The sequence below is a fragment of the Cheilinus undulatus genome, linkage group 13 (assembly GCF_018320785.1).
Source record: "Cheilinus undulatus linkage group 13, ASM1832078v1, whole genome shotgun sequence".
In the NCBI taxonomy this organism is placed as follows: domain Eukaryota; kingdom Metazoa; phylum Chordata; class Actinopteri; order Labriformes; family Labridae; genus Cheilinus; species Cheilinus undulatus.
The window spans coordinates 11,264,071-11,287,833 of NC_054877.1; the positions used below are offsets into that span (position 1 = coordinate 11,264,071).

The window sequence follows — 23,763 nt, forward strand, 5'->3', positions numbered from 1 at the left end:
AAAAGCCCTGAAATAAATCTGGAAACTGTTTTGATCCATCACTGGCACATTTTGATGGCATGTCTTTTACAATACATTCTCTGTTATCTTAATGATCCCTAGCATGGAAAAGGACTAATCCTAAAATAAAATAAAAACAAACACTACAGATAATCGATTATATTTTTGGTACAGAGCTGCTTTGAGCAAAAGAGAAAGTAGTCTGTTCTGATTCAAAGTTTGGCAAATATTGACATTTCAAGCATTAAGCACATTAAGCATTTCATAAGATGTAAAAGATAAATTTAAGTCTCTTAGAAACAGTCAATTAGCAGATGAGATGACAGTGATGCATCCTGATTCCTGTCTTGTGTTCTGTCGACTGTGAGCTTCACACCACAGTGATTGTAACTGTGTAATTTACACAGTGCACAGAAGTCTGCCTGCAATTTTTTGATAGTTGATAATTAGAAATTATCCAACACTGGGTGCTTAGGACTTATCAAGTGATTGAGGATTCAGACATTTGTTGGTCATAAAAACCCAAACTGGATGATTTGTGGAACATTTAATGCCTCTTTTCTATCAATATACAGAAAATTTATATAATTCAGAACAAATGCAACAAGAATATACTTAAAGTAATGCAGAAACTACAACTGACTAAAAGTAGGTAGAAAAAATAGAGTGAATATAAACCAGGAATGAACGATTTCAGAAAATAATCTTATTGCGACCCCCCCCCCCAATATTGCGATTGCGATTTGATAAGCAATTATTTCTGAAGTTCCTCATCTTATGTTAATTCCAATAGATAATTTAGTGTGCTGATCTTGACTTGTTCTACAAATTGGATATGAATTTGTTATTGAAAGGAGTGGTAATCTCTTACATCATTCTCATATTTAAAAAGAAAAATGTACTAAAATACTACTGCGAGTAACTGGTGTAAACTGGTATTTTGGAACAAATTTCAGGTTAAAGAAATACTGCAATTTGAAAGTTTCAGCAGGCCAAAATACGATTTATTCTAATTTGCAATTAATTTCCCAGCCCTAATATAAACACATCTAAGGCAAAGAACCCTTCTAAAGAAGAAAACCTTCTAAAATTTGAGACCACTCACTGGTAAAATTTAAGACTTTTTATGGCCTTAAAAGTATACAGTTAAATTCACGACTTTTTAACAAATCTGCAGGAACTCTGATAGTGTGGAAAAAAACAGCATGATAACAGCAGTTCCAGAGGGGACAGAGCAGCTTACTCTGAGACAACAACAATGTCCTTAACATTCCTCTGCCATGACCATTTTATTTTTTAAAGCTGGCCCACCAACCATAATCAGGTCTCATTCAAAACTTCCCCAGCATTAGCAGGGGGGTTTGCGTCTTTGGTGTGTGTTTATGGAGCTGCAGTGACCTCCGTAGTCCATTTAGACATCTCTGTTAATCAGTGTTAATCAGTAGGAGAGCAACTGTGCATGCATGAATGTGTCAGCATGTAAAAAGTCCAGTTAACAACATTAACACCAGCACAAGTTTGGCTACGCCACTGTTGCCATGTAAGTGACAGTGAGGCTGCACACCAGTGATATCCAACAGGAGAGAAGAAAGGTTCTTTCCAGCACTAATTATTGTTTTTCTGCTCAGCTCTGGGCAATGCTGGCTTTTTCTAACCCCTACCAATGGCGCTGTTTGTAGTGTGCTGGCTCTTTGAAAAGGGAGAAGGGAAATGTATGATATATCATGATGATGATATTATGATGCCAGTCCTCCCTTTAGAAATTAAAAATTAACTAATGAGAGTTTGCTTACTTCTTTGACAGTGGTTCTGGGTCCAGCAGCGTTCGCTGAAGTGTCCGTTGATGGTGGTCGTTTGGCACGTCGTCTTTCCGATGGCTGCCCCGGGGCAAACGTCTCCACACTCTCTGTCGTTCTTGTTTGCCATGATGTAGTTGTCCTCCACCGAGTCCAGGATCTTGGACCAGTCCAGAGTGGAGAGATAGCAGAGATCCGGGTTCTTCTCGATCCTCACTGCTCCTCTGGTGATGTTCATCAAGCTATGGAGGCCGATCTCTCGCAGCTGGAGCATCTCGAACATCACCAGAGCGTAGTTGAAGAACAGGTTGTTGCCTCTGATGACAGTTAGGTTGGGGAACAGATCGCTGAGGCTCTCCATGCCGTAAACTCTGAAGAGCAGCAGGTAGTCAGTGATCACCATCAGTTTAGGGAAACTGAGGCCTCTGAAGTCTTCGGGCTTTGTCCTGAACATGAGTAGGATCTTCAGGTGGCCTTCGATTATGGTGCAGTTTTCGAGCGAACGTAGGTTTGTCACATTGTTCCTGATGTCTTTGCTTGGACAAACTGAAAAGAGAGAAAGACAAGGCTTATAAGACTACCACTATCACAATAATACAATACAACAATTACACTGACAGCAAAATTTAAGTCCTAAGTGCCAAATATTGGACATTTTCTTGTTTAAACAACCAACATTGCACAAAAGTATTGATATTTGTATTTGTGCTCTTTAGACGACGGCCTCTCCTTTTGCTTGTTGTGGATTTTGGTTAAAAATATCAGAAGCACAAAAATTCACCATCAGTCCTAGAGAAATTTCCTGATAGGGACAAATAAAGCAAAACATTGTTTTTTACTGTATCATGACATGAAAATCAATATTGAAACATTTGAAAGCCATATCACACACCAGATAAAGCTGCATTATGCATGATCCACCTAAATCTTTTAAAAGTAGGGTTTTATGCACCACAGTAAACCTTCATGCCTTGACAAATAAGGCATGCTATGGTAATGAAACCCTTATGTCATGATGAATAGGTCATGTTATTATTCTACAACACTGTTGTTAAAAAAGGATTCCCAAAGAGAATCACCTCAATTACGCCTCAACCAAGGTGTAATTGGTAAAAGTGAATGATGCATGGGGCAAGAAATCAGTTTTGAGAACTGGAAAAATTAGGTAAAAGAAGTCTAAGACAGTCTCAAGGAGGATAAAAAATAGCTCTCTTGGTAATTAGAGAGGATATTTTACTGAAAAATATGTGGTCATGTCTCTGGCTTTGATGAAGACCAGACCATCTTTGCTGACGTTTTGTTTAGTGGCCACATTCTGGCCGTGAGCCACTGTCAAATATGGAGCGCTGTCATCAGGGTGAGGCCATGCTCATCCTTGGTTACGCAGAGTTGATTTGTGGATTCGCTTCTGTTACTCAAGTCCATGAAAAATATTTGCTAATGTATTAAAAATATTCGTCTGTGAGGAGGGATTGAGGGGCTACAAGCCATGTATTGCAGCAGAAGGAGATTTGTGGCTTTGTCCGTCCTCACCCAGACAAACAGATTGAGCCTGCTGGATGAAAAATTCCACAAGTATGATACTACAGAGACATTTAACTTTTCTACAGTCTCAACCAGTGAAGTTAGTACTGCACCACACTTACAGTAGCTATTCTTATTATACTGTGCAATTATAACTTTGTTGGTGGTTGTTTGATGATTCTTAACCATTTGTTCCATTTAGGTTTGATGTTTGGTGTTTTTTCTTTGTTGTTTGTTGAGTATATTCAGTCTGCATGTACGTGGGTGGCCCAGGCTTAAGTCCAACCTGTGGCTCCTTTCCCACGTCTCTTCCCCGACTCTCTCATCCCTGTTTCTGTCCTCCTCTATAAATAAAGGTATAAAAAAGCCCCAAAATATCTTAAAAACAAAAAAGGAATTGCCATTATTTGCACAACTCTACCATGAGTAGAATCTTTGAGGTTTCCTCTGTTTAGAAACTTCTTACATGATCAGCTACTGTATTTTGTTTAATTGTTAAGTAAATCTCAGTGCAGATAAAGTGCAGTGACCTCAAAGCCTTCTGCAAAATCTATCAACCACTATTACACTCGGGGGGTTTCTTTATGGAGAGAGGTGACTATAACAAGGATTTCCTCATCTCTCTCTCTCCTGGACACTAGCCACACTCTGAAGCATATGATTTTGTGTGACATAACTCCAGTAATGATGGCCATAAAAAACATTTTCCTTAGCAGGTGCATTGTGGGACATTCCAGTTCCAGTTTTACAGTTCACAAGTCCTGGGTGTAGCAGGCGGAGCGCTGCTGCCTGGTGAGAGGACTGTATTTGTTTACCAAGCGGCCCACCATGGATCCGGGCACATCAGGCCAACTGGTCAGCCATGTGGGGAAGAGGTATAACAGCCAGGCGTGCACCTCTTTATGGCAGCAGCTCGTTTTACACCTTCTGTTACATAAGAGTACAAGACAACCGGCAAACACACACTCAATGTCCAATCACAGAGTGTCCAAACAACAAGCTTTCACTGCATGACCTTAACCAGCATGCTCACTATCAAGACTTCAGACTAGGCCTGGGCGATATGGCCTAAAAATCACATCACGGAATTGTTCTTGCCTTTGACAATAACGGTATTATATCACGGTGTTACAAAATTAATAGGAGATAATGCTTTTTAATCCAAATTCAAGTGTTATTAACCCCCTTCTCCCCTTAAAACAAGCTTTTGATGGCATATTCAATTTATCTCCAAGTATAGGAACACAGAAAACATGTTTTATTTTTTTATGTCATTTAACATCACAGCCTGGATCTTTGACTCACTGTGGACTCAGACAAGAAAGTCATAAGTTAAAATAGACTTTTAAACGGTTGTTTATGTCGTTGTAAGAGGAAGAGCTGCAGCGCTGGCCTCTGCGACCAGCCAAAGCAGCACTTAGCTTGTGTTAAAGCCCCAGGCAGGCTGACAGAGACAGCACACTGACTTAGTTGCAGTACAGCCGTCAGACTTTGAGAGGAAAAAACACGTGTTTTTGCCTGCTAACTCAGACTGAGGCAGATACGATGACAGCATTAACAAGCGTTATCGTGATTGGTCGGCAGAGTCCAAATCTCTACCATAGGCCAAATTTATATAATTTATACAGTCTACCGCATATACCTCGCACCCCTACTGCAGACTACAACTTTGAGGTTCATTTAAAGTATGCATAAATGTCCTAACGTGGGTTTAAACTACAAGATCATTAGAGTTACTTGGTTATATTTCTCCTTTTTAGATATATGATTCTCCTTCTGGGTTTAGGATTAGTCGTTCTGTAAGCATGAGTGGCATTCCTCTAACTTATTTTCTTATTTTTTTCTTACTTATTTATTGATTATTTCAACATTTTTAACATTTCAGCCCACAGATGAACATAGGATCATTCAAATCTAAATTTTACATGAAATTACATAAAGAAAATATGACCTGAGTACTCACACTGTACAAGTAAAATTTGGACGGACTATGATGAAATGAGTGGAGTTTCCTTTTAAAAAGTCTCACAAAAATATCAAACATGTCAGAAATCCACCTGACCAGTCGGGAGCAGCTGGTCAGGCTGTAATCAGGTTGTGATCTGCCATCGTATCCCTCTGCGCACAGCACAACAAACTACGCGCAATCCAACTGAAAGTCAGTACAACTTCCAAGGGAATCGTGCGACTAAAAATTAATGGCTGAATCAGACAAAATTTTCCAAGTGTACACTCAGCTTTACAGGCACTGATGGGAGTTAAACCTCCAGCGATCTGGCTTTTCCTTCAGTATCAACAGTATCTGATTGATTGTTCCATTCATTTTACAGTTTCAATTGAATATTTTCTGTTTATTTTCATGTCAATAGCGTTTAGTCTTGAATAACAGGAATAAATGATATTGGATTTCTGCCAGTATTTCCAAACCCATTTTAACAAATATCAATATATATCCACTATTTTCTAATTATAAAAACCATGTTTCTGCTGTTCAAAGAGAGGCGGAGTCAAGCAGAACTAAGAGAAGAGCAGAGAACACTGCTGATATGTAAGGCCAATATATTAGCTGTAATATCAGCAGAAATGTTCTTATCTGCCAGCACCCATATCATTCATGCACCAATTCTGCATCCCTACTGAAACTTCTTGTCTTCCATCTGTATGTACTGCAATCATGCAGTCATTTTTCCATGATGAAAGTTTCCTCCACCTGCTGATCTATTGATCCTGGTTAGACACCTCAACTCTGCCCTACTTCCTTGTGACAGATCTTTTTTGTTTTTGCAACTATCACAATATTTTTACTATAAGCCTGTCTCTTATAGGTAGTTCCCTTAGATTAGTTAAAATCACACAGATAGAGAAACATGGATTTCATTGGGATATCAATTTTCTCTCCAGTATGGTAGACTTTTGTTTAAATATTTACTCTTTATCTTGGGTGTGATAAAAAAAAAAAAATGTATCACATTTTTCAAAGAACTCCCTCCATATCCGTGAATTGGTGGATATTCGATATATTTTCTCTGTCATGCCAGTTGTCATCTGAATTACCACTTTTCTTTGATATGCTTAGTTGAGCGATTGCTTGAAATAAGTGACTGATATAATGCAGATATAATTCTGTTTTTAATATTTTAATTCCCTTATGCAGTCGTAGTATAAGCTTGATCACATCATTCACTTTTTCTTTAACTTAATTTAACTTAATATTATGTTAAGCTATGATTTTAAAGTAAATAATGTAGAGGAGCATATATCAGTAAAATTCTAGATTCTTTGGTTCAGTGCACACAACTGTAATCATGGGGAAAACTGCTGACTTGACTGTTGTCCAAAGGACAATCACTGACACCCTCCATAACGAGCAGTAAGCCACAGAAGCTCACTGCTGAAAGAGCAGGGTGTTTTCAGAGGCTTTATCAAAGCATAATTATTGTGCTGACTTTAGGGGGAAAGTTTGGTAAGAAAAGGTGCAAAATCAACAGGAATGAGCTCAGAGGATTGTCAAACAGAGCAGATTCAAGAACTAAGGGGAGCTTCACAAAGAGTGGACTGAGGCTGGAGTCAGTGGATCAAAAGTCACCACACACAGACGAGTCCAGGAAATGGACTACAAGTGTTGTGCTCCCAGTGTGGAGCCACTCCTGCCACGGACTGATCGCCCCCATGCCATGTTGCATTGATGAATCTAAAGTATTTATGGAAGTTTCACTTTTCGAATAAAATCACAGGAAAAACAAACTTTTCATAATATTCACATTTTTTGAGATGCTCCAATAAAACCCCCCCTACTTTACATTTCTACACATCCAACTCCAAATGAGACACTTCCCATCAAAGTGACAGAAACCACCAGGAGCATCTTCATCAGGGAACATTCAGGACTACAAAGAGGCTCCCTATTTCTCACACAAGACCCCACAAACTCTCAAACAAAACCAATTCATAGACAAAGACGCTGGCAGAGTTCAATACAAAGGGACAGTGGTACTGTAGTTGCAGTTCAGTCAGCCGTCAGAGTACCGAGTGACCCTGTGGAGAAGGCAAATCATCACAGGGCGGCGAGTCCACGCTCCTTTCAGTGTACGCTTTCAGCCCAGCCTGTATTTTTAGCACCACATTCCCGATAGAGAATTTAATACACTCCAGCCGTTCCGATAGTGGCTCGCATTGGAAACTGGAACATGGCAGTCCTGGTGTTTAAGTGAGGAATTTTAGAGCAGCAGAAAAGAAAGGATTGGCCGAGCTGATTTCTACATGTGTGAGGACTTGGTGTGGAAGAAAAACTTGGCAGACGTACGAAGAGGTTTTTTTTCCAAAGACTATTTCTGTTGTTTTACAGTGGAGCACAGTCCACGACAGCAAGAGCAAACTTTGGCAAAACAAACCCGGTTCATAGCAGAATTTTAAATGCTCCCTGTATTGTTCAGAAAGAGAAAAAAACAGGGAGGATTTCACAAAGGTTACCATGGTGACAAGGCCAGCTCCGGCTCTCCATACATTCCCAGCAAACTGCCAGACAAGACTAAAAGAGCTCAAAACAGCCTCAGTGCTCTGAATCATCAATTAGAATCATTAGAGAGGAAGCAGATTTTCATGGACCACTGCCCTTAGGACTCTCAATATCCACACCTCTGAGAATAAATGACCTTAAGGGTTAATAACAAAGCGAAAAATTAAATTGCCTTCACTCTGAGCAGTACTGTGAGAAAGAAATGCCTGTTGATATTAGAGGGATCGTAGCTGCAGAGGAGGGGGCTTACATCAATGTTTAATGGTTTCTTTCTTTAGCATTTCTGTTCTGAAATAAGACCATAAACTGTAATCAATGTATCCTCTGGGCAGATCATGGCTAATCGGATTTATATGGTACTAATCAATCGCACAGTTAAATCAAAGTGGCTTATCTTAGATGTAAAAATGGATCACAGTGACATTTGAAGAGAAAATAAAACCAATTTAAGAGCAGTGCATGAGTGTATTCATAGCTTCGGACAGAGTAGTTTGAAATTACATTCAAGTTAAGCTTGATTTATTGGCTTTTAGATTTGTCATGGATTCTGGGATTGTATTACAGTAGATTGTGTTCCTCTAATTTTGTCTATGCATGGACTGTCTTCCTGCCTGCAGCCAATGTCAGACGAAACGCTTCTAAATGATACAACTATGACTGCAAACGGAGGCCACATGGGAAGCAGAAAGTGTGTACAGAGATTACCCTGGGATAAATGTCTCACTGTTGTATGAAGGATAATACAGCAATGGATGAAACAAAGAGACCACTCCAAATGAACAAATACAAGATTCATGGAAATGTTCTATTCAAGTGCTCATACATGCTCAATGTTTGATAAGCGTATAGATATGGATGGAACTTTCTGTCTCTCCAAAAGTTGAAATAGCTCCAGTAATCATTGGGGCAGTGTTGAACAATGTATCCAACACTTGAAGCCAGAGCAGCAAAGCTAAAAAGAGAAAAATGATTGGAAAAATTGTGGTGCTTCACTCTAACTTTCTGAAGAAATATTGCTGAATAATGTGTACAACCTCCGTTTGATTCATCCATCCCAAACCCAACTTAACAGACATGTAAGCAGGGCTTGACATTTACACTCACCAACTAGCCAAATGAGGGTGGATTTCGGCCATGATGGGTAGCAGCGTGACTCTAACTAGCCACAATGGCGGGTTGAATTTATCAGTGTCACAACTTATGCTTCACTCTGAAATTTCCCTCCAAATTAACTGAAAAGTGGCCGGTCTCTTCATCCATCGTTCGTTTTTACGCAACACCAAGGGCTTGATGCTGTATGACACACATAAACGCTCACGCTCACAATCACACACATTTATGGACACACACTCGCACTTACATGTTGGTAATGTAGACCGAAGGCTTCTATCTGTTCAGGGAAAATGTTTCAGAGTGTTGGAGGATTAATACTCCATTGATATTCGTTGTTTGTTGAGGGCGATCTAAATGATTAAACCTCCACAAATGTGCACATAATTTAAACGTCATTAAAACCTTTTATAAATTTCTATAGTGATTTGCCATATATCGATAATTAACGGATATAAAAGACGAGAGAAACTCTGAAACTTTAATTCAGTTCACTGAGGCAGTGAGAAACACAGGCAGAAGGATTAAAGTCTGTAACTGATAACTTAGGAGTCAAAGAGAATTCAACTAAACAGTGATTTTTTTTTGCTTCTAATATAAACAACAGACAGTGCAGTTGTTAAATGCTCTCCAAATGTCAGCTTCATGCACCAAATGTAAGTCATTTGTTATTTAAACAGATATTTTAATTGATTTTAAACAAACACGAAGACTTGTTCATCATACAGTTTAAAGGAGAACAGAGCAGAGGACAGGAGAAGTTTGACACTCAACATTCTCTGGTGGAGATTGGTCAGAGAGAAAATTAGAGATGTTCTTGTAATCTGCTGTAGATTTTCCTAATACACAGCCAATTAACAGTATTTTAATAATAGCATAAACTTAATATCCGTTGAAGAAAATAAAAATCTAAGAGACTTGACTCTTCAATGACTGTCTCTGACACTGAAGTATGACATGTCTCTGTAGTGTGCTGTGTAGGGAGAAGTGCATTATCAAGAGGAGAGCTGATATTGATCATGTTGATGAGAGAAGGTAAAGCATGTGTGTCATATCATACCCTTTGTACCAAATTTGGCATACAGCTCAAAGTTTCCAAACACCAAAATTGTGGCTAGTGGAAATACCGAGTGGCTAGTAAGTTTGCAAAACCACTAGCCACCGTGGATGGTGAGAAAAAGGTTAAATGTCAAGCCCTGCATGCAAGTATGAGGGCAGTGATGTTTATATATCACGGTTAATATCACAGCCAGTTGTGTGGTTAACTTGATCCATTTTTGTAATCAATTACCAGCACTAATTAAAATATAATGATCTATTTGCATACGTAAAAGGAGCACAGGTGTGCCTAAAGCTGAGTCTTAAACCATGAAGAATGTCCTTAAGTGACCTCTGTTTGTTGATCCGTCTGTGTTGGCATGTAACCATTGAATTATGTCATGTAGATAGGGGTGAGCTGCAAATGAAGTGCCCTTTTGGGATCAATAAAGTTGTCTGAATCTGAATAAAACCTCACAGTACAGCATCAGCTTGTTTATGCATTCTTTATTTAGAATGATCAGTATAATTACATTTTTAAGTCCTAATTTACACCTCTTAAAAATAAAATCCAACTTCTGGATATCTTCTATTTGAGTGAAAAAAAATAATATAAGAGTTGGAACAAAGTAAAATAAATAAAGTCAACCAACGGGCGAAAATTAACAGCTTTTTTCATAACAGCATGCTATTCAAGTCAAATTTCCAGAAAAGTGGGAAAAACCTACTTGCAGTGTCCACAGCTACTTAAAATTTGAGTTTTATTTTCTACTTTACTGCCATTTATTCACCACAAACTTGCTTCCTCTATACACAGTGCCTAGAAAAAGTATTCACCCCCTTGGTTGTTTTACCTTTTATTGACTTTATAAATCAATCATGGTCAATTTAATTTGGCTCTATTGACAAAAAAAAAATCACTAGTTAATCAGTATTCCTGGCTACCATTACACCATGAAGACAAAAGAACACTCCAATCAACTAAGAGAAAAGGTTATTGAAATGGAGAAGTCAGGGGATGGATACAGAATTTGCACTGTGAAACACCACAAACACTATCCCCACTGCGTCGCATGGTGGTGGCAGCGTTATGCGGTGGGGATGCTTCTAGGCAGCCGGCCCTGGAGAATGGGGTAAAATTACAGTGTCTGATTGAGACTTCTCCACACAGAATCAGCGCTGTGATTGCAGTCAAAGGTTCATCTACTAAATACGGACGTTACAGGGGTGAATATTTATACAGTCACTCAGTTTACAATTACAGGTTTTTATTCAATTGACACTACTTTGTCACTTCCGCATTAAAGAGGTGTTTTGTTGGTTGTTTTTGTTAAAAAACAAATTATAATGACCATGAATGATTTATGAAATCAATAAAAGGGTGACACATCCAAGGGGGTGAATGTTTTTTAAAGGCAATGTAAAGTGCACAAAACAAGATCTCTAAAGACAACATGGCCACAAAGCTGATACCTTTATTGATTGCAAAGAAAAGAACAATCAGCAGCCTAATGAATAATGCAAACCCTTGCTAGATGCAGATGTGTATCTTAATGCAAATTGTAATCACATGCAGTATGCTCTGCAATCACAGTTTCGAGATATTCTTGTTTGACATCTGAAGGCGGCTTTCTCTTTAATTAGCAAGGTCAGCCAGACGTGAAGGGAATCTATAGTGGTTAATCACGTTTGAGAGGAAAAATCCACTCCTAAAAAAATCAATATATTGGCACCAAACAGTTGACGACTTGTGTGAAACTGCTTACACAATCACCATGACACAATTCTGTACAGTAACACAGACAGGTTAAACCAAGAGCAGATTATAAATAAGCTGGTGATGACATTGGCAAAGTCCTTGTAATAAATCCACATTGTGATTGCCTGACGTAAATCACATCTGGGTCACAAGATGTTCCTAAATTTACATCACCGTGGACTCGGCTATGACTCTAAGGTGAGAACACAAACAGTGAACATATCTCCACATAACGACAGCTTCAAAGTACATACAATCCTTTCACCGCAGCTGCAAGCAGGAACAGGCGTCTTGTGAAGGAGGTGGATGGAGAGGGGAGGGGGGTAACAGGTTGTTAGAGTGATGGCATCACTGCTGAGCCTTGGAGGGAGCGGAGGCCTCAGTAAGAGCGCAGAGACAAACACAATGATTGCAACACTTCCTTTTTTCAGGTTTCGCTGTTCTGCTGTTTTCCACCTTGAACTAAGACAAACCGCAGATCCACAAAATGCCGAGGTCACCGAGATGCATGTTCACAATGTACAAACTGACATATGATGTAATCCAATCTAAGGAGGGCTGTAAAACCTAATCATCCATCAGTTTAAAGGCTCACAGCCAACACTAAAAACAACTGTCAATGCCTCCATATTCTCTTAAGAGCTTAAGGAAATAATGACATAACTCAGAACATATTCCTGCTTAGACAACATGATTTAAAAGGTTTGAGCTTGAGGCAACCCTTAATAAGTCAGAGCACAACTAATAAACTTTGAAAGGCTTTCTGCTGCAATAACAGAGAAAAAGACAGTTTTCATCTCAGACCCTGACATGACTATGAGGCCTGTAGGAAATGAGAAAAATATGTGATGTGAGATCATTTATTAACGTGGAAAAACTTATTTCCAAAAATTATATATAGCTAGTCATATTTATTTTATCAAGCAATTTTAGGCTTTCCTATGATGATGGGTAAATTTTAGGGCTGCAACTAATGATTATTTTTTATGTCGACTAATCTGGCGATTATTTTTGCGATTGGCCGACTAATCGTGGCTATTTGGCATACTTTTTTGGATCCCCGTTTTACCCTTCCTTCTTATGCATGCACACCTGTGAAAACTTAATGGTTTAGCAAATTGACATGACATGTCAAGGTTTGTTTTTCCTCTAATATAAAAGTGTTGAACTAATAACTAAAGTAAACTGCACACTAAATAGCGTTATTGAAAAAAACGTTACCCTAACAAATATCAAAGATGGTTTTCCGACTGATTAACGTACGGCACCAACGTTATAAGTAGGCTACTGGAATTAATACTCGTGCCTGAAGCACAAAGGGCTCACTAACTAAATGCAAAAGATCTAAAAGATATTCATGCAACTTGCATACTTGCCCACTCGCGGTATTTGAAGACATGGCAGCTACAGTGTGTTTACGTTTTCAGGTGTTGGTGCCTTGCCGTAGTGCTGCCATGGTACGAGAGTTTGACTTGACACAGTTTGCAGTTGACTTGTTTCGCCAATTTGTTTTCTGTAAAATGTTCCCAAACTTTAGGAGCTCTGGGTCGGCTTTTTGGTGCGTTCTCCGTGCTTTCCGCCATGCTTAACTTCTTCTTCTCAGTTTCTGTGAATACTGTAAACAGTGGGAGCGATACTGCCCCCACCACTTCCTGTAGTGAACTGCAAGTACAGATGAGTCCTTACCTTGTCCTTACCGGCCGGTACTAGATTTTACCAACACAAAAAACAATAATATGACGCGTCGACACTTGAATTCCTGCATCGACAAATTTTTATAGTCAACACAAACGATTATGTCGACCAATCGTTGCAGCCCTAGTAAATTTCAGTATTTGTCTTGAGATGTCTACTTATTTCTTAACTCATTTTCTTTGGAAAACACAGCTGGCTTTCCAAAGAAAATGAGGAAATTCTTCAAGAAACGATTAAATTTCCATGCTGTCTCAGGAAAGAGAAGGTTGGCTTCTATGGACAACTGGCCACCAGTATTCGCTAATCCTTTTCAGGCGCATCCATACCCATTTACATGACGAAGCAGTGGGAGTAATTTGGGGTCAAGTGTCTTGCCCAAGGACTGCAGGAGCTGGGGATTAAAGCCACAACTTCCCGAAAGCGAGACGAACGACTACCAAGTGAGCCAGTCGCCAATCCGGGGACCTAATGATATAAGCCAGCCCAGGCTCAAGTCCGTCCCGTGGCTCCTTTCTCAAATGTCTCTCCCTTACTCTCTCATCCTTGTTTTCGACTCAATCTACTGTCTTCCTCTAAGAATACAGGCATAAAAAGCCAAAAAATATATATCTTTAAAAAACTGAATTACCTGTTTTGGCAGATATGAAAATATCTGCTGATATTTACAACAGATATTTTGTCTCTAAAAATCTGCCCTATATCAGATGTAAATGTTGACCACACGGACAAATATGCAAGTGGCGTTCAAGGCTGGGTCGACAGACCTACGTCATCTGTCTTTTTCTTTATCCATAAGCATTTCTTAGGTTTTATATTGTTTTTTTTTTTAAAGAATGAAAATTGTTCATTTCTTATCGTCAAACTTTAAATTGTATGTTTTCAAGACTGAAGTTGTAGGTCTGAACTACATTTAAATATGAGTATTGATATCAGCCTGAATTATTTTGTAAATAAATATACATTCCGCAAAAATCTAATATCATGCATCCCTATTCAGTGGGGTTTTAGGGCCCAAACTGCAACATTTTTATGAAATGAATTTGATTGGTTGGACATTTTCATTTGGTTTTGATTTTTCTCTGAAGGAGGTGGTGGTGGGTCCAGATGCCGGACTAGCTAAAAACCACTGGTCTAAATAACAGTCAAATACACAGAATATCTTCACTTAACAAAACTGCAAAAAATAAATACATAAATAAATAATTAAAAAAATAGAGACAGAGCACTCATGATGCCAATATCTTATGTTGATATTCCAAAACTAATCTAAACCAGTACCAACAAATGTTTCTCCTGTTTTTTTCCTCTTCACAGTAAAGAACAACAAGTCTGGTCTGAACTAGAATTTTCGATTTTCTGTTATTGAAAATTTGTTTGATTTTCTAAAAGGCATAAAACAACATTTGGTTCATCTGAGGACGCAACAATGCAGTTCAGCCCACAATTCAATACATGCCTTGGGTTTTTTATTTCTGGCATTCCACTCTAAAGCTGGCCACGCTTTGATTTTTACAATCCTAACCATTTTTCATGTGAGACCCCACACATGTTGGCATTTAATGACAGATTTAACCATTTTGTTCTTGCATTATGTGGAACAGGACGAACAACACAGCACACCACATAACAACAGATTCATTAACCAACAACCAGAGTAAACAAACAAAATGTGGCTATCTATTAGCTACCTGCTTCATTCATTGTGGTGGCAGTTTCAATCAAGTTGGTCTTCCGTTTTTGATGTACATCTAACTTTCTGCTTAACGTTTACTATGCCATGGCTGTGTCTGTTGTGTCTCCTCCTTTGATCATCTTGCTTCCTGATTGGCTATTGTTTCATTCACATAACAATCCTCCCCATGCCTGCTCAGCTGTCCTATGTGTTCCCCTGACACAACATTTCTGATGATAAATACTGAACATGTTTAATATTCATAATCTTAAGTTGGAGTGGCTGTGATGGTTCCTAGAGGAGATCAAAGACGAAAGGTGACCACAGGATATCTGTTGAGATAATCTATAGAACCATCTAATAACTGGGCCTTTGCTGACTTTGGTCAGAAGGAGAGAATAAGGCCAAAAATCCGCACAGGTAACTTGTAGTGAGTGACAGGCTTCAGGTGATTCTGGTGAATTTTACAGGAACACCAAAAAAAATTAATTCAATTAATGTACATTTTATCTGTGTGTTTAAGTTTATGTTAGTCACACTGACTGCTTCTGCATCACGTGCTGTGTGGGACTTTATCTTCAGTTTTTAGGGTGCTTTTTAACAGAGTCTACATAGACAAGTGGACACCAGGCTATGGGATAACATTATAAATCTTCACTTGTTGATTGTTGTCACATGCATTACAAATGCAGATTCAAGGAGAGAGAATGGAGAAAGCCTGTTTTGACTGATCTCTAAGGTGCATATCCACTTATTGCTGCTTTCATTTAACTGAAAATCTGCACAAGGATTTATTGGAAATACTTTTATTTAACTTTACAGTGATACATTTTCATCAACCCATGAATTACAAGCATTCTGAGCATGATTAAGTTGGTTTCACTTCAACAGAAGCGCATCAGAGATGAACGGTCTCTGGGCTGCAGCCCAGCATGGTTTGCCTACACTTAGCTATTTTGGAACAAATGTCTACCTGCTGTGACGGCGAGTGGGTGTCCCATGGTCTGGCTGAGATGTGTAGTGTGTGCATTTGGAGGATTATAGAATATTATTTTGTCTGTGATCTCCCAGATTTTTTATATTGTCTAAGAAAATCATCTAGCACAGCCGGCCTAATCCCGACAGGTTAAAGTTCTCCTTTAAACGTCTTATAAGCAGGGTCAGGGGTAAGCAGGTTCTCAGATGTACCACCTGTTGATCAGGAGGACATGGAAGTGCAGCAACTACCAGTACAATACAGCATAACAGCCACAGGAGTGAAATGAGAGCAAAGAAATGCTCACTGGCGTCTTTTTACAGAGTGAAATGGAGTAAAAGAGAGACTATAAAACCACTGAGTTCCCTCTTGGGTTTGTTTGATGTGAATCCTTGTAGAGAAATGGCTCCAGACCAAGGATCCTTTTGTGCTTCAGTTGCCCACCAGCTGCATCCATTTACCAATTATTCTCCGTGCCAACGTTGGCAGTGAGGTAATTATTACCTCTGAAGCGTGAATGCACAATAACAAGCACATTTCCTTTCAGCAGGGTCACGGAGTCAATGGTACAGATCTGACACAACAAGGCTTTTTTTGTGTCAGACGCCTGTGTGGTCGAAGTGAAAGATTACAGGTGTGCCAATTTTCAACATGAACCTGTCGACCCGGATTACACAGCCACTGTTGAGGGTGACAAGTGCAGAAATCATTCTATTGTACACATGTCAAACACACTCAGGACTTTAATACCTGAGACAACGGAGGCAGTTTAACTCTAGTGTTGTGTTGGAGTGTTTTCATCACCTCACTGTTGCTCTCCTTGAGAGGAGGTATAAATCAAAGGCGCCTGGACGCTGATTGTTGCCCGTCTTACAGGGCTGGCTCTGACCAGATTTGTGCTCAACAACAGCCGGAGGCTTCACAAAGAGCCCTCACTGTCAGGCAATCTTCACAAAGTGATGTTTCATCATGGCACAACAACAGGCCACAGTCTGACCACCTGAGACCACAACATCTAATCTGACACCGACCAAGCTGGACGTTAACCACAGCATGGTGCCTCTCATGTAGAACCATTACACTGAAGATGCAGGGACAAGAACCTAAATTGTAAAAAAAATAAATAAAAATATTGACAACAAGACTGACAACAAAAGGGCATGAGAGCTATAGATGAAAAAAGTCATACTGGTACAAAACTTGTTGATTTAATTGATGACTGCACTCAGGCTTATGGGCAGAATGTTTCAAGAAGTAATGTCACTCGGCTGAACTTGTTGCTCATAAACATAATAAAAATAACAATTTCTTAGAAATGGTTGATGCAACCCAAACGTTTTATCAAGAAATGTGCCACTTGCTAGTTTTACGTAAAAAAGCATTTTGTTTATATGGTGTAATTTCACATACTTCTCAAACTGAAAACATTTTAAGGCAAAAAACACTGCAGTGTCAGTTTTCTCCTTAAACATGCAGCCATACTTACCTGTATGACCTGATATTCCCTATCCAGTGAAACACGTCACAGCCTCTCTGTGTCTCTTTCTCTCTATTATGAGCTATTCAGGCCGTATCCTCCAGGAAAGACATGCACAGTTTGGTAAAGCAAGACGTGAAGATGGAACAGCCTGCCATTGGTTGTCAGAGCCCATCTGACAGCCACTGGGGTGAAACAATATGGTGGCTAATGCTAAGTTAGCAGTAGAAACAACTGCAAATGGATTTTAACGGAAAAAAAGACATTAAAAGTTGTAGTTACTGGTAGGGAATTAATCTTTAAAGACCCTGGAAAGTCACTCTGGTTCCAGGCTCACTAGAAAAGCCACCATAAGGGTTATAAAGGCATGGATGGCATCATTAGAACAGCAAACAAAGGGTTTCCAGGGGTAAAAAGTAAGTAGCTACAACTTATGGTTAAAAAGCTATCTAACTTTGAATAACCTGTGTCTCTTCTTGTTGTATAAAACAATGTTGGTCTCAGAGGGTTAAAGAAAAGTAAGGAAGAATAAGGTGATATAGGCAGAGATGCTTTGCAAAGTAAGTACACTCGCTACCTGGCAGCTCTTACAGTGAAACATACTGACGGTAGGACTTAGTCTGAGCTGTTGTATGTCACGTGTTACTGCTATGCCAACATTATACCTTGCAAGGAAACTACAACACAATATGCGCACTGAAACCGGTGATGATGGTGTTACAAAAGGCTACAGTATTGATATCGGTTTACCGTCCACCACTACCTACCAATAAACTGGAAAAAATGACCCCCATTTACCAAACAACCTTTTAGGGACATTATTACAAAAATGTCCCATCTTGTAGCAGAGGTTTAAGAGTCCTGTAGCCTGAAGGGAACGCAGCATGGCTGACATTTCATTCATGATGTACAAATTGAGCAGACACATGTCATTTTGAGCTGGTTAGCAAACAATGGCATGACTTGAGAAACTGGTTTAAATCCTTAATTAGACATGGAGACAGTTTTTTCACCCATTTTCAAAAGGGAGCCTGTGGATTACTGAAATACCTTCAAAACAGCAGTTGAGAGGAGCTGATTAACAATCTAATGTTGTTTCTAAAGACCACTATTTCTTTATAACAGACACGGCTGCTTAGCTCTGAGACTCTTGTTCAAAAAGCAGCCCAATCAAGAGCCAGCTTACAGCCTTTAAGATTTATGCAAAATCAGACACATTTGCAGCTACATTCTTAAACAGGCGAAATTTCTCAAAATGCCAGGCAAAGCTTCATAAATCACTTCAATCCTCACACTTCTACTTAATACAAGCTTTCATTCCTAAGTGATTTTTCCATCAAGCTGAGCTGGACTGATTCCAACAAGTAGCTTAAAGATTTCCTGACTTGGACACCGGTCAGTCCCCCCTTATAAAATTGGTCGGCTCCACTTTTCCCTTCTGTGGATCACACACAAGTCAAGGGGCAATTACACAACTTTGCGTTTGATTTATGTGTTCAGATTCTTGCTCAAACTGGTCTGATGACATCTCTCCATTCACCCCCTCGATAGGATCTGGTGAAAGATGAGAAAGTGTGTGCTTTTCTTTTCTTTCAGCGCGCCTCTTTAGTCCGATTACTGATGTGTAGTTCAGTTTGTGGGGTATGAAAATGTTTAAACGCTGAACAAAGGACTAGTGTGTACAACTACATTAATGTTCTTGTCAAGATCTGGATGTAAACAAACATTTAATCCCAAGAGTAAATGAAAAAAAATCAGTGGACTACTACATAAGACCTAGGGATGTCACAACATCAAAATTTCAAACTTGTATATGATGCCAGTGAAAATAAAATGTCACCACTACCTGTTTTGATATACTGCAATCATAAAACAAGAAGCCATTGACAAACAATGTTGGGTAATTTCTTCTTTTGAATTTGCGGGCAAGCTCCTGCACTCTGTCTAAATTGGCAATATCTGATACCTCAACAGTGCCAATGTCTTGAGAAATTTAGGCAGTGCTTGTTCCTCTGTCTGTAAGAGCCATAAAAAGAACTTTTTAAACCTCATAAAAAAGATCTAAGTCTGGCAAGCAGAAAGAGCACATGTCTTACTGGCACAAAAACATCTGCAACATTTAGTTACTGAAAAGTTATCCTGCAATTTTTGAGGGATAAAGTTATCTCTTATACATCTAATGAAACAGATTTGGCTTTTACAGTTTTGATACTTCTAACACAACTGATCAATAATATAACAGAGATTATGAAATATAAGGTATCGTAAACAAATGCAGTAATGTTCTACGCTGTTTACAAAGACAATAACAGGGTTTTCAAGCAGACCTTGATGGATGCGGTGCCTCTCTGAGGTTCATGGACATCCATATTTAAAGGAATGGTGCGATGAACTGGGGTTGTCATGATACGAGAAACTATACCTCAATTGTGATGCTGGTAAAAGCTTTTTTACTTAAGTACATCTGTTCTACGTCTGTTCCAACATAACAAAAAATCGACATAAATGTTATATCTTGTTTTAAACTGATAAAAAATTGCAGGAATATTCATGCTTATTGTAAAACTGCATGAAAACATCAGTAAAGTTCTGGTATCAAACATCATCAGCGTTTCTGTGCAGTTTAGACAGTGCCTCCTTTGCTCTCTTTGCAAAACAAAAAAAAATGTGCTGGAGATGTAGGTTGACACAATACCAGAAATTAAAACTTCAATAATATAAAATTAAAAACATATTATCATGAGTAGAAACATCATCTACATCTGTTTAAATGCAGCTGTGACAAAAATAGAGATCCTGGGGAGCAAACATTGACTAATGCATTGCTTTTCAACTGACAAAACTGCAGAAAATTCATGCAGATTTCTAAATTTCACAAAAAAGATTTGCACTGTTTTGGTGAAGAAATGGTGCCTATGTCAAAATACCAGAATATTAAACTTCAGTATGATACTGTTTCAAACTTTGTCTTACTGTAGAAACAATATTAGCATACAGTGCCAGTGCAACAAAAATGAAAGTACTGAGAGCACTGTATGGTATAATTTCCTGATTAAAGAAAAACTGCATGCAAACTCCTGTGCTCTGTCTCAACTGCACCACATGGTACCAAAGCAATGTCATTGTTTTTCAGGTATTTAGTAGGGATGCACCGATCCACTTTTTTTCCGTTCCGATCCGATTCCGATAAATCTGTGCTGATACTGATACGGATACTGATATATATATATATATATATATATATAATTTTTTTTTTAACAGTTAAAAAATTATAATAATATAAATAATAAATATCAACATCATCCAAAAAAACAGGCTTGAAATCCCTGTCTATAATGAGCTGTAATGAACCTCCTGCCACTAGAGCTTCAGTTAATGGTCGCAGCCTTCCTCTCTGACCCTTTCCCTGGATGTAAACATCCAGGTGGTGGCTGCTAAGCTGTTAGCGTGTAGTAGGAAGACCACGGTACAAGTTTTCCAAAGTAGTTAATGGAAATAAAATGGTATGTGGGCCTTCGAGGGTTAAGCTCACATATGACTACTCAACCGAAGTGAGAAGAGGCCAAATATCAAAGCACGATATTAATCTGCAAAGGGGAACAAAGGCGGGCGGCGCTAACTTTTAATGCTATCCATGCTGTAGAGAGTATTATCATACTAACGTCCCACCCACTCTTCTTTGTGTTCTCTCATCTTTAGACTAGTTTTGACTATTCTAAATGTAGATTTCCGTTTAATCTATTAGGTAATTATACCACTAACAACATCTTAACCAATACTTGCTCAGTTACACACAGACTGTCTCGTGTTAGACTGCCGTGCATTCATGGTCTAGCGCAAACTGTAGGATGGATTTGGATAGGTCACTTGGATCAGTGCTGCCAGTCAGATATCTGATCTATTAATTACATCCATATCGGACCCGATGCTGATATTGGATCGGATCAGTCCCATCCCTAGTATTTAGACATCATAGACATTTAGACCCCTTTGCTCTCTGGCTGTTTCTTTCTACTTTTGTACCTCACAAAGATGCCACATGTCAGAGGATGCACTGTCTAAATTGCACAAAAGCATTGGCAATACTTTTATACCATTTCTTTTGGGTTTTTTGTTTTGTTTTGTTTTTTTTTGTTGGGGGGGGGGGGTCATTTCTCTACATGTGCACCTGACCTATCAAACATACACATTATACTTTTACATGTCAGTGATGTGTCCTGCTGTCTGCCTTGCAGAAATGAAAAATAAAAAAATAAGACAAAAAAGAAAGAAACAGATGTTGTAACGTTACAGTACTTGAAGACTCTAAGATATCACTGATTGTTAAAATAAAGATTTTATCACGTAGTGCCATTTGTAAAGACAGAACTGTAAGACCCCAAAGGATCCTGAGGTTAATACAGACTCACATTTATAGTTCATTTTGCTGTGGACAAGGGTTGTCATGATATCAACATCTGTTTCAATACAACAGAAACAAAAATAGTGTCCTTGGTAACTAATTTTGGGTGATTTCTTGGTTTAAGTTAACAGAAAATTGAGGCAAATTCATGCACAAAATCTAAACAGCACAAAAAACATTGGCAACATTCCCTGCTTTTGCGCAATAAAGATATTAAGAAGGAGTTTGCCTGCAATGTTTGGTGGAGTCATTCTTCTCCTATGCACCTGTCTTATAAAAAACAATGCAGGTTTTTTTTACGTTATGATACCATTAAAACAGTATTGTATAAAAATATAGGCTCTAAAAAGTGCAGCAAAAAAAAGAGCTAAATAAGAGCCCTATAGTAGATAATCTAGATAAAAGCATCCAAAAGAGTTTAGCAAAACAAGCTTAATGTGCATGGATGTATGGACACTGTACTATACAAAAAGACTTACAGGACATATCTGACAACAAATACAGTGCAAACATTGCTTCTGTCTTTACGATTGGTCCAGGAAGTACAGGCTTTTCAATTCAGCACTGTCTGACTTTCTGCCATCATTTCTGCAAAATATGCTGATTTAATTTCACAACTCAAAGCAAAGTATTGACATAACGTGTACCATGTGTCAGCCTTTCTTCCAACTAAGCCGAGAGTCAAAAGAACAGTCAGACTTCTTTTTCTATTTCAGTCTGAAAAGTAGGGAAACCACATGCAGCACTTTAAAGACATGAAAAATAATCATCTCATCTCTGTGACCTCTGCTGAATCATTCGCTGAGGTTTAAATGAATAATATTTCATGGTGATAGTAAACTGTGAAATGTCCTGTTTACCAAAGTGCTTTCTGTTGCTGTCATCCTGAAAACAAACTCCTGTACCATCATTTAAAGCAGCAAGCAGTCCCACAGGTTTGCTTTACATTTCCTCATAACCAATATTTGCTTAAAGTAACAGATTCCAACAGAGAGACACAGCCAGCGTGTGGACAGCCATTGTGGGGTTTGAGAAACATGAAAATGTCTCCGGGCGATTGCAAATGTGTTCATTCATTCTTATCAGCCGGGTTTGTTGGCTGCTGAATATAAAAGGATTGTCAGGAGCTGTAAAGGGGGCTTATTGTTACATTCCTGCACTGACCGCAGCAACAGGCTTTTCTCTCTACAATAACAACTGATTAATTCTGCTGAATTCTCAGACTACTACAGACAAGCCGTTTTAGGACAAAAATTTTGTTTACAGTTCCTGCAGACTCAAATAGGCGATAAGTGTTAACCTTTGTCCCGTCAATGCAGTGACTGTCTTTAAAACGTCTGCTGCTGCCAGACCGCTTTTTATCAAATCACCCTCACTTACAAAACAACAGAAACATCCAGGGCTGCACAGCTTAGCAAAATAATATCAAAATTCCAGCCATGTAAGGGTCAGATAAGAGAAGCTGCATTATTTTGTACTCTCATACATCCTCACTGTAATCAGTTACTGATGTACAACAAAGCACTGGTCTACAAATATTAACTAGACTCAAAAACATGTTTGTTTGATACATATCATGATGATTTTAAAAGGTTTTTTCAAGTCCAAGGCAGAGCAACATTATTGAGTTTTAACAGATATCAGCATATTTTCAAAAGACAGAAGGTAAGGAAATATCCTTTAAATTGATGCAGTTTAGGTAGATGCTGACAGGAAAATGATCACTTTCTTTTAATTTATTTATTTCTCACTAATTGGTTGTTAATTTTTGTGTATTTTTTCATGTGCATGTTAACTT

General features: G+C 38.7%; 1 protein-coding gene across 1 annotated transcript in view; it reads right to left on the bottom strand.

The window, feature by feature from the left end:
- The window catches only part of LOC121520772 (insulin receptor-like), a 107,194-nt gene that overhangs the window by 80,668 nt on the left and 2,763 nt on the right, over positions 1-23,763 (bottom strand). The window contains exon 2 of the mRNA XM_041804386.1: positions 1,794-2,342. Within this exon, the coding sequence (XP_041660320.1) occupies positions 1,794-2,342 (549 nt within the window). The remainder of the gene's footprint in view (positions 1-1,793; positions 2,343-23,763) is intronic.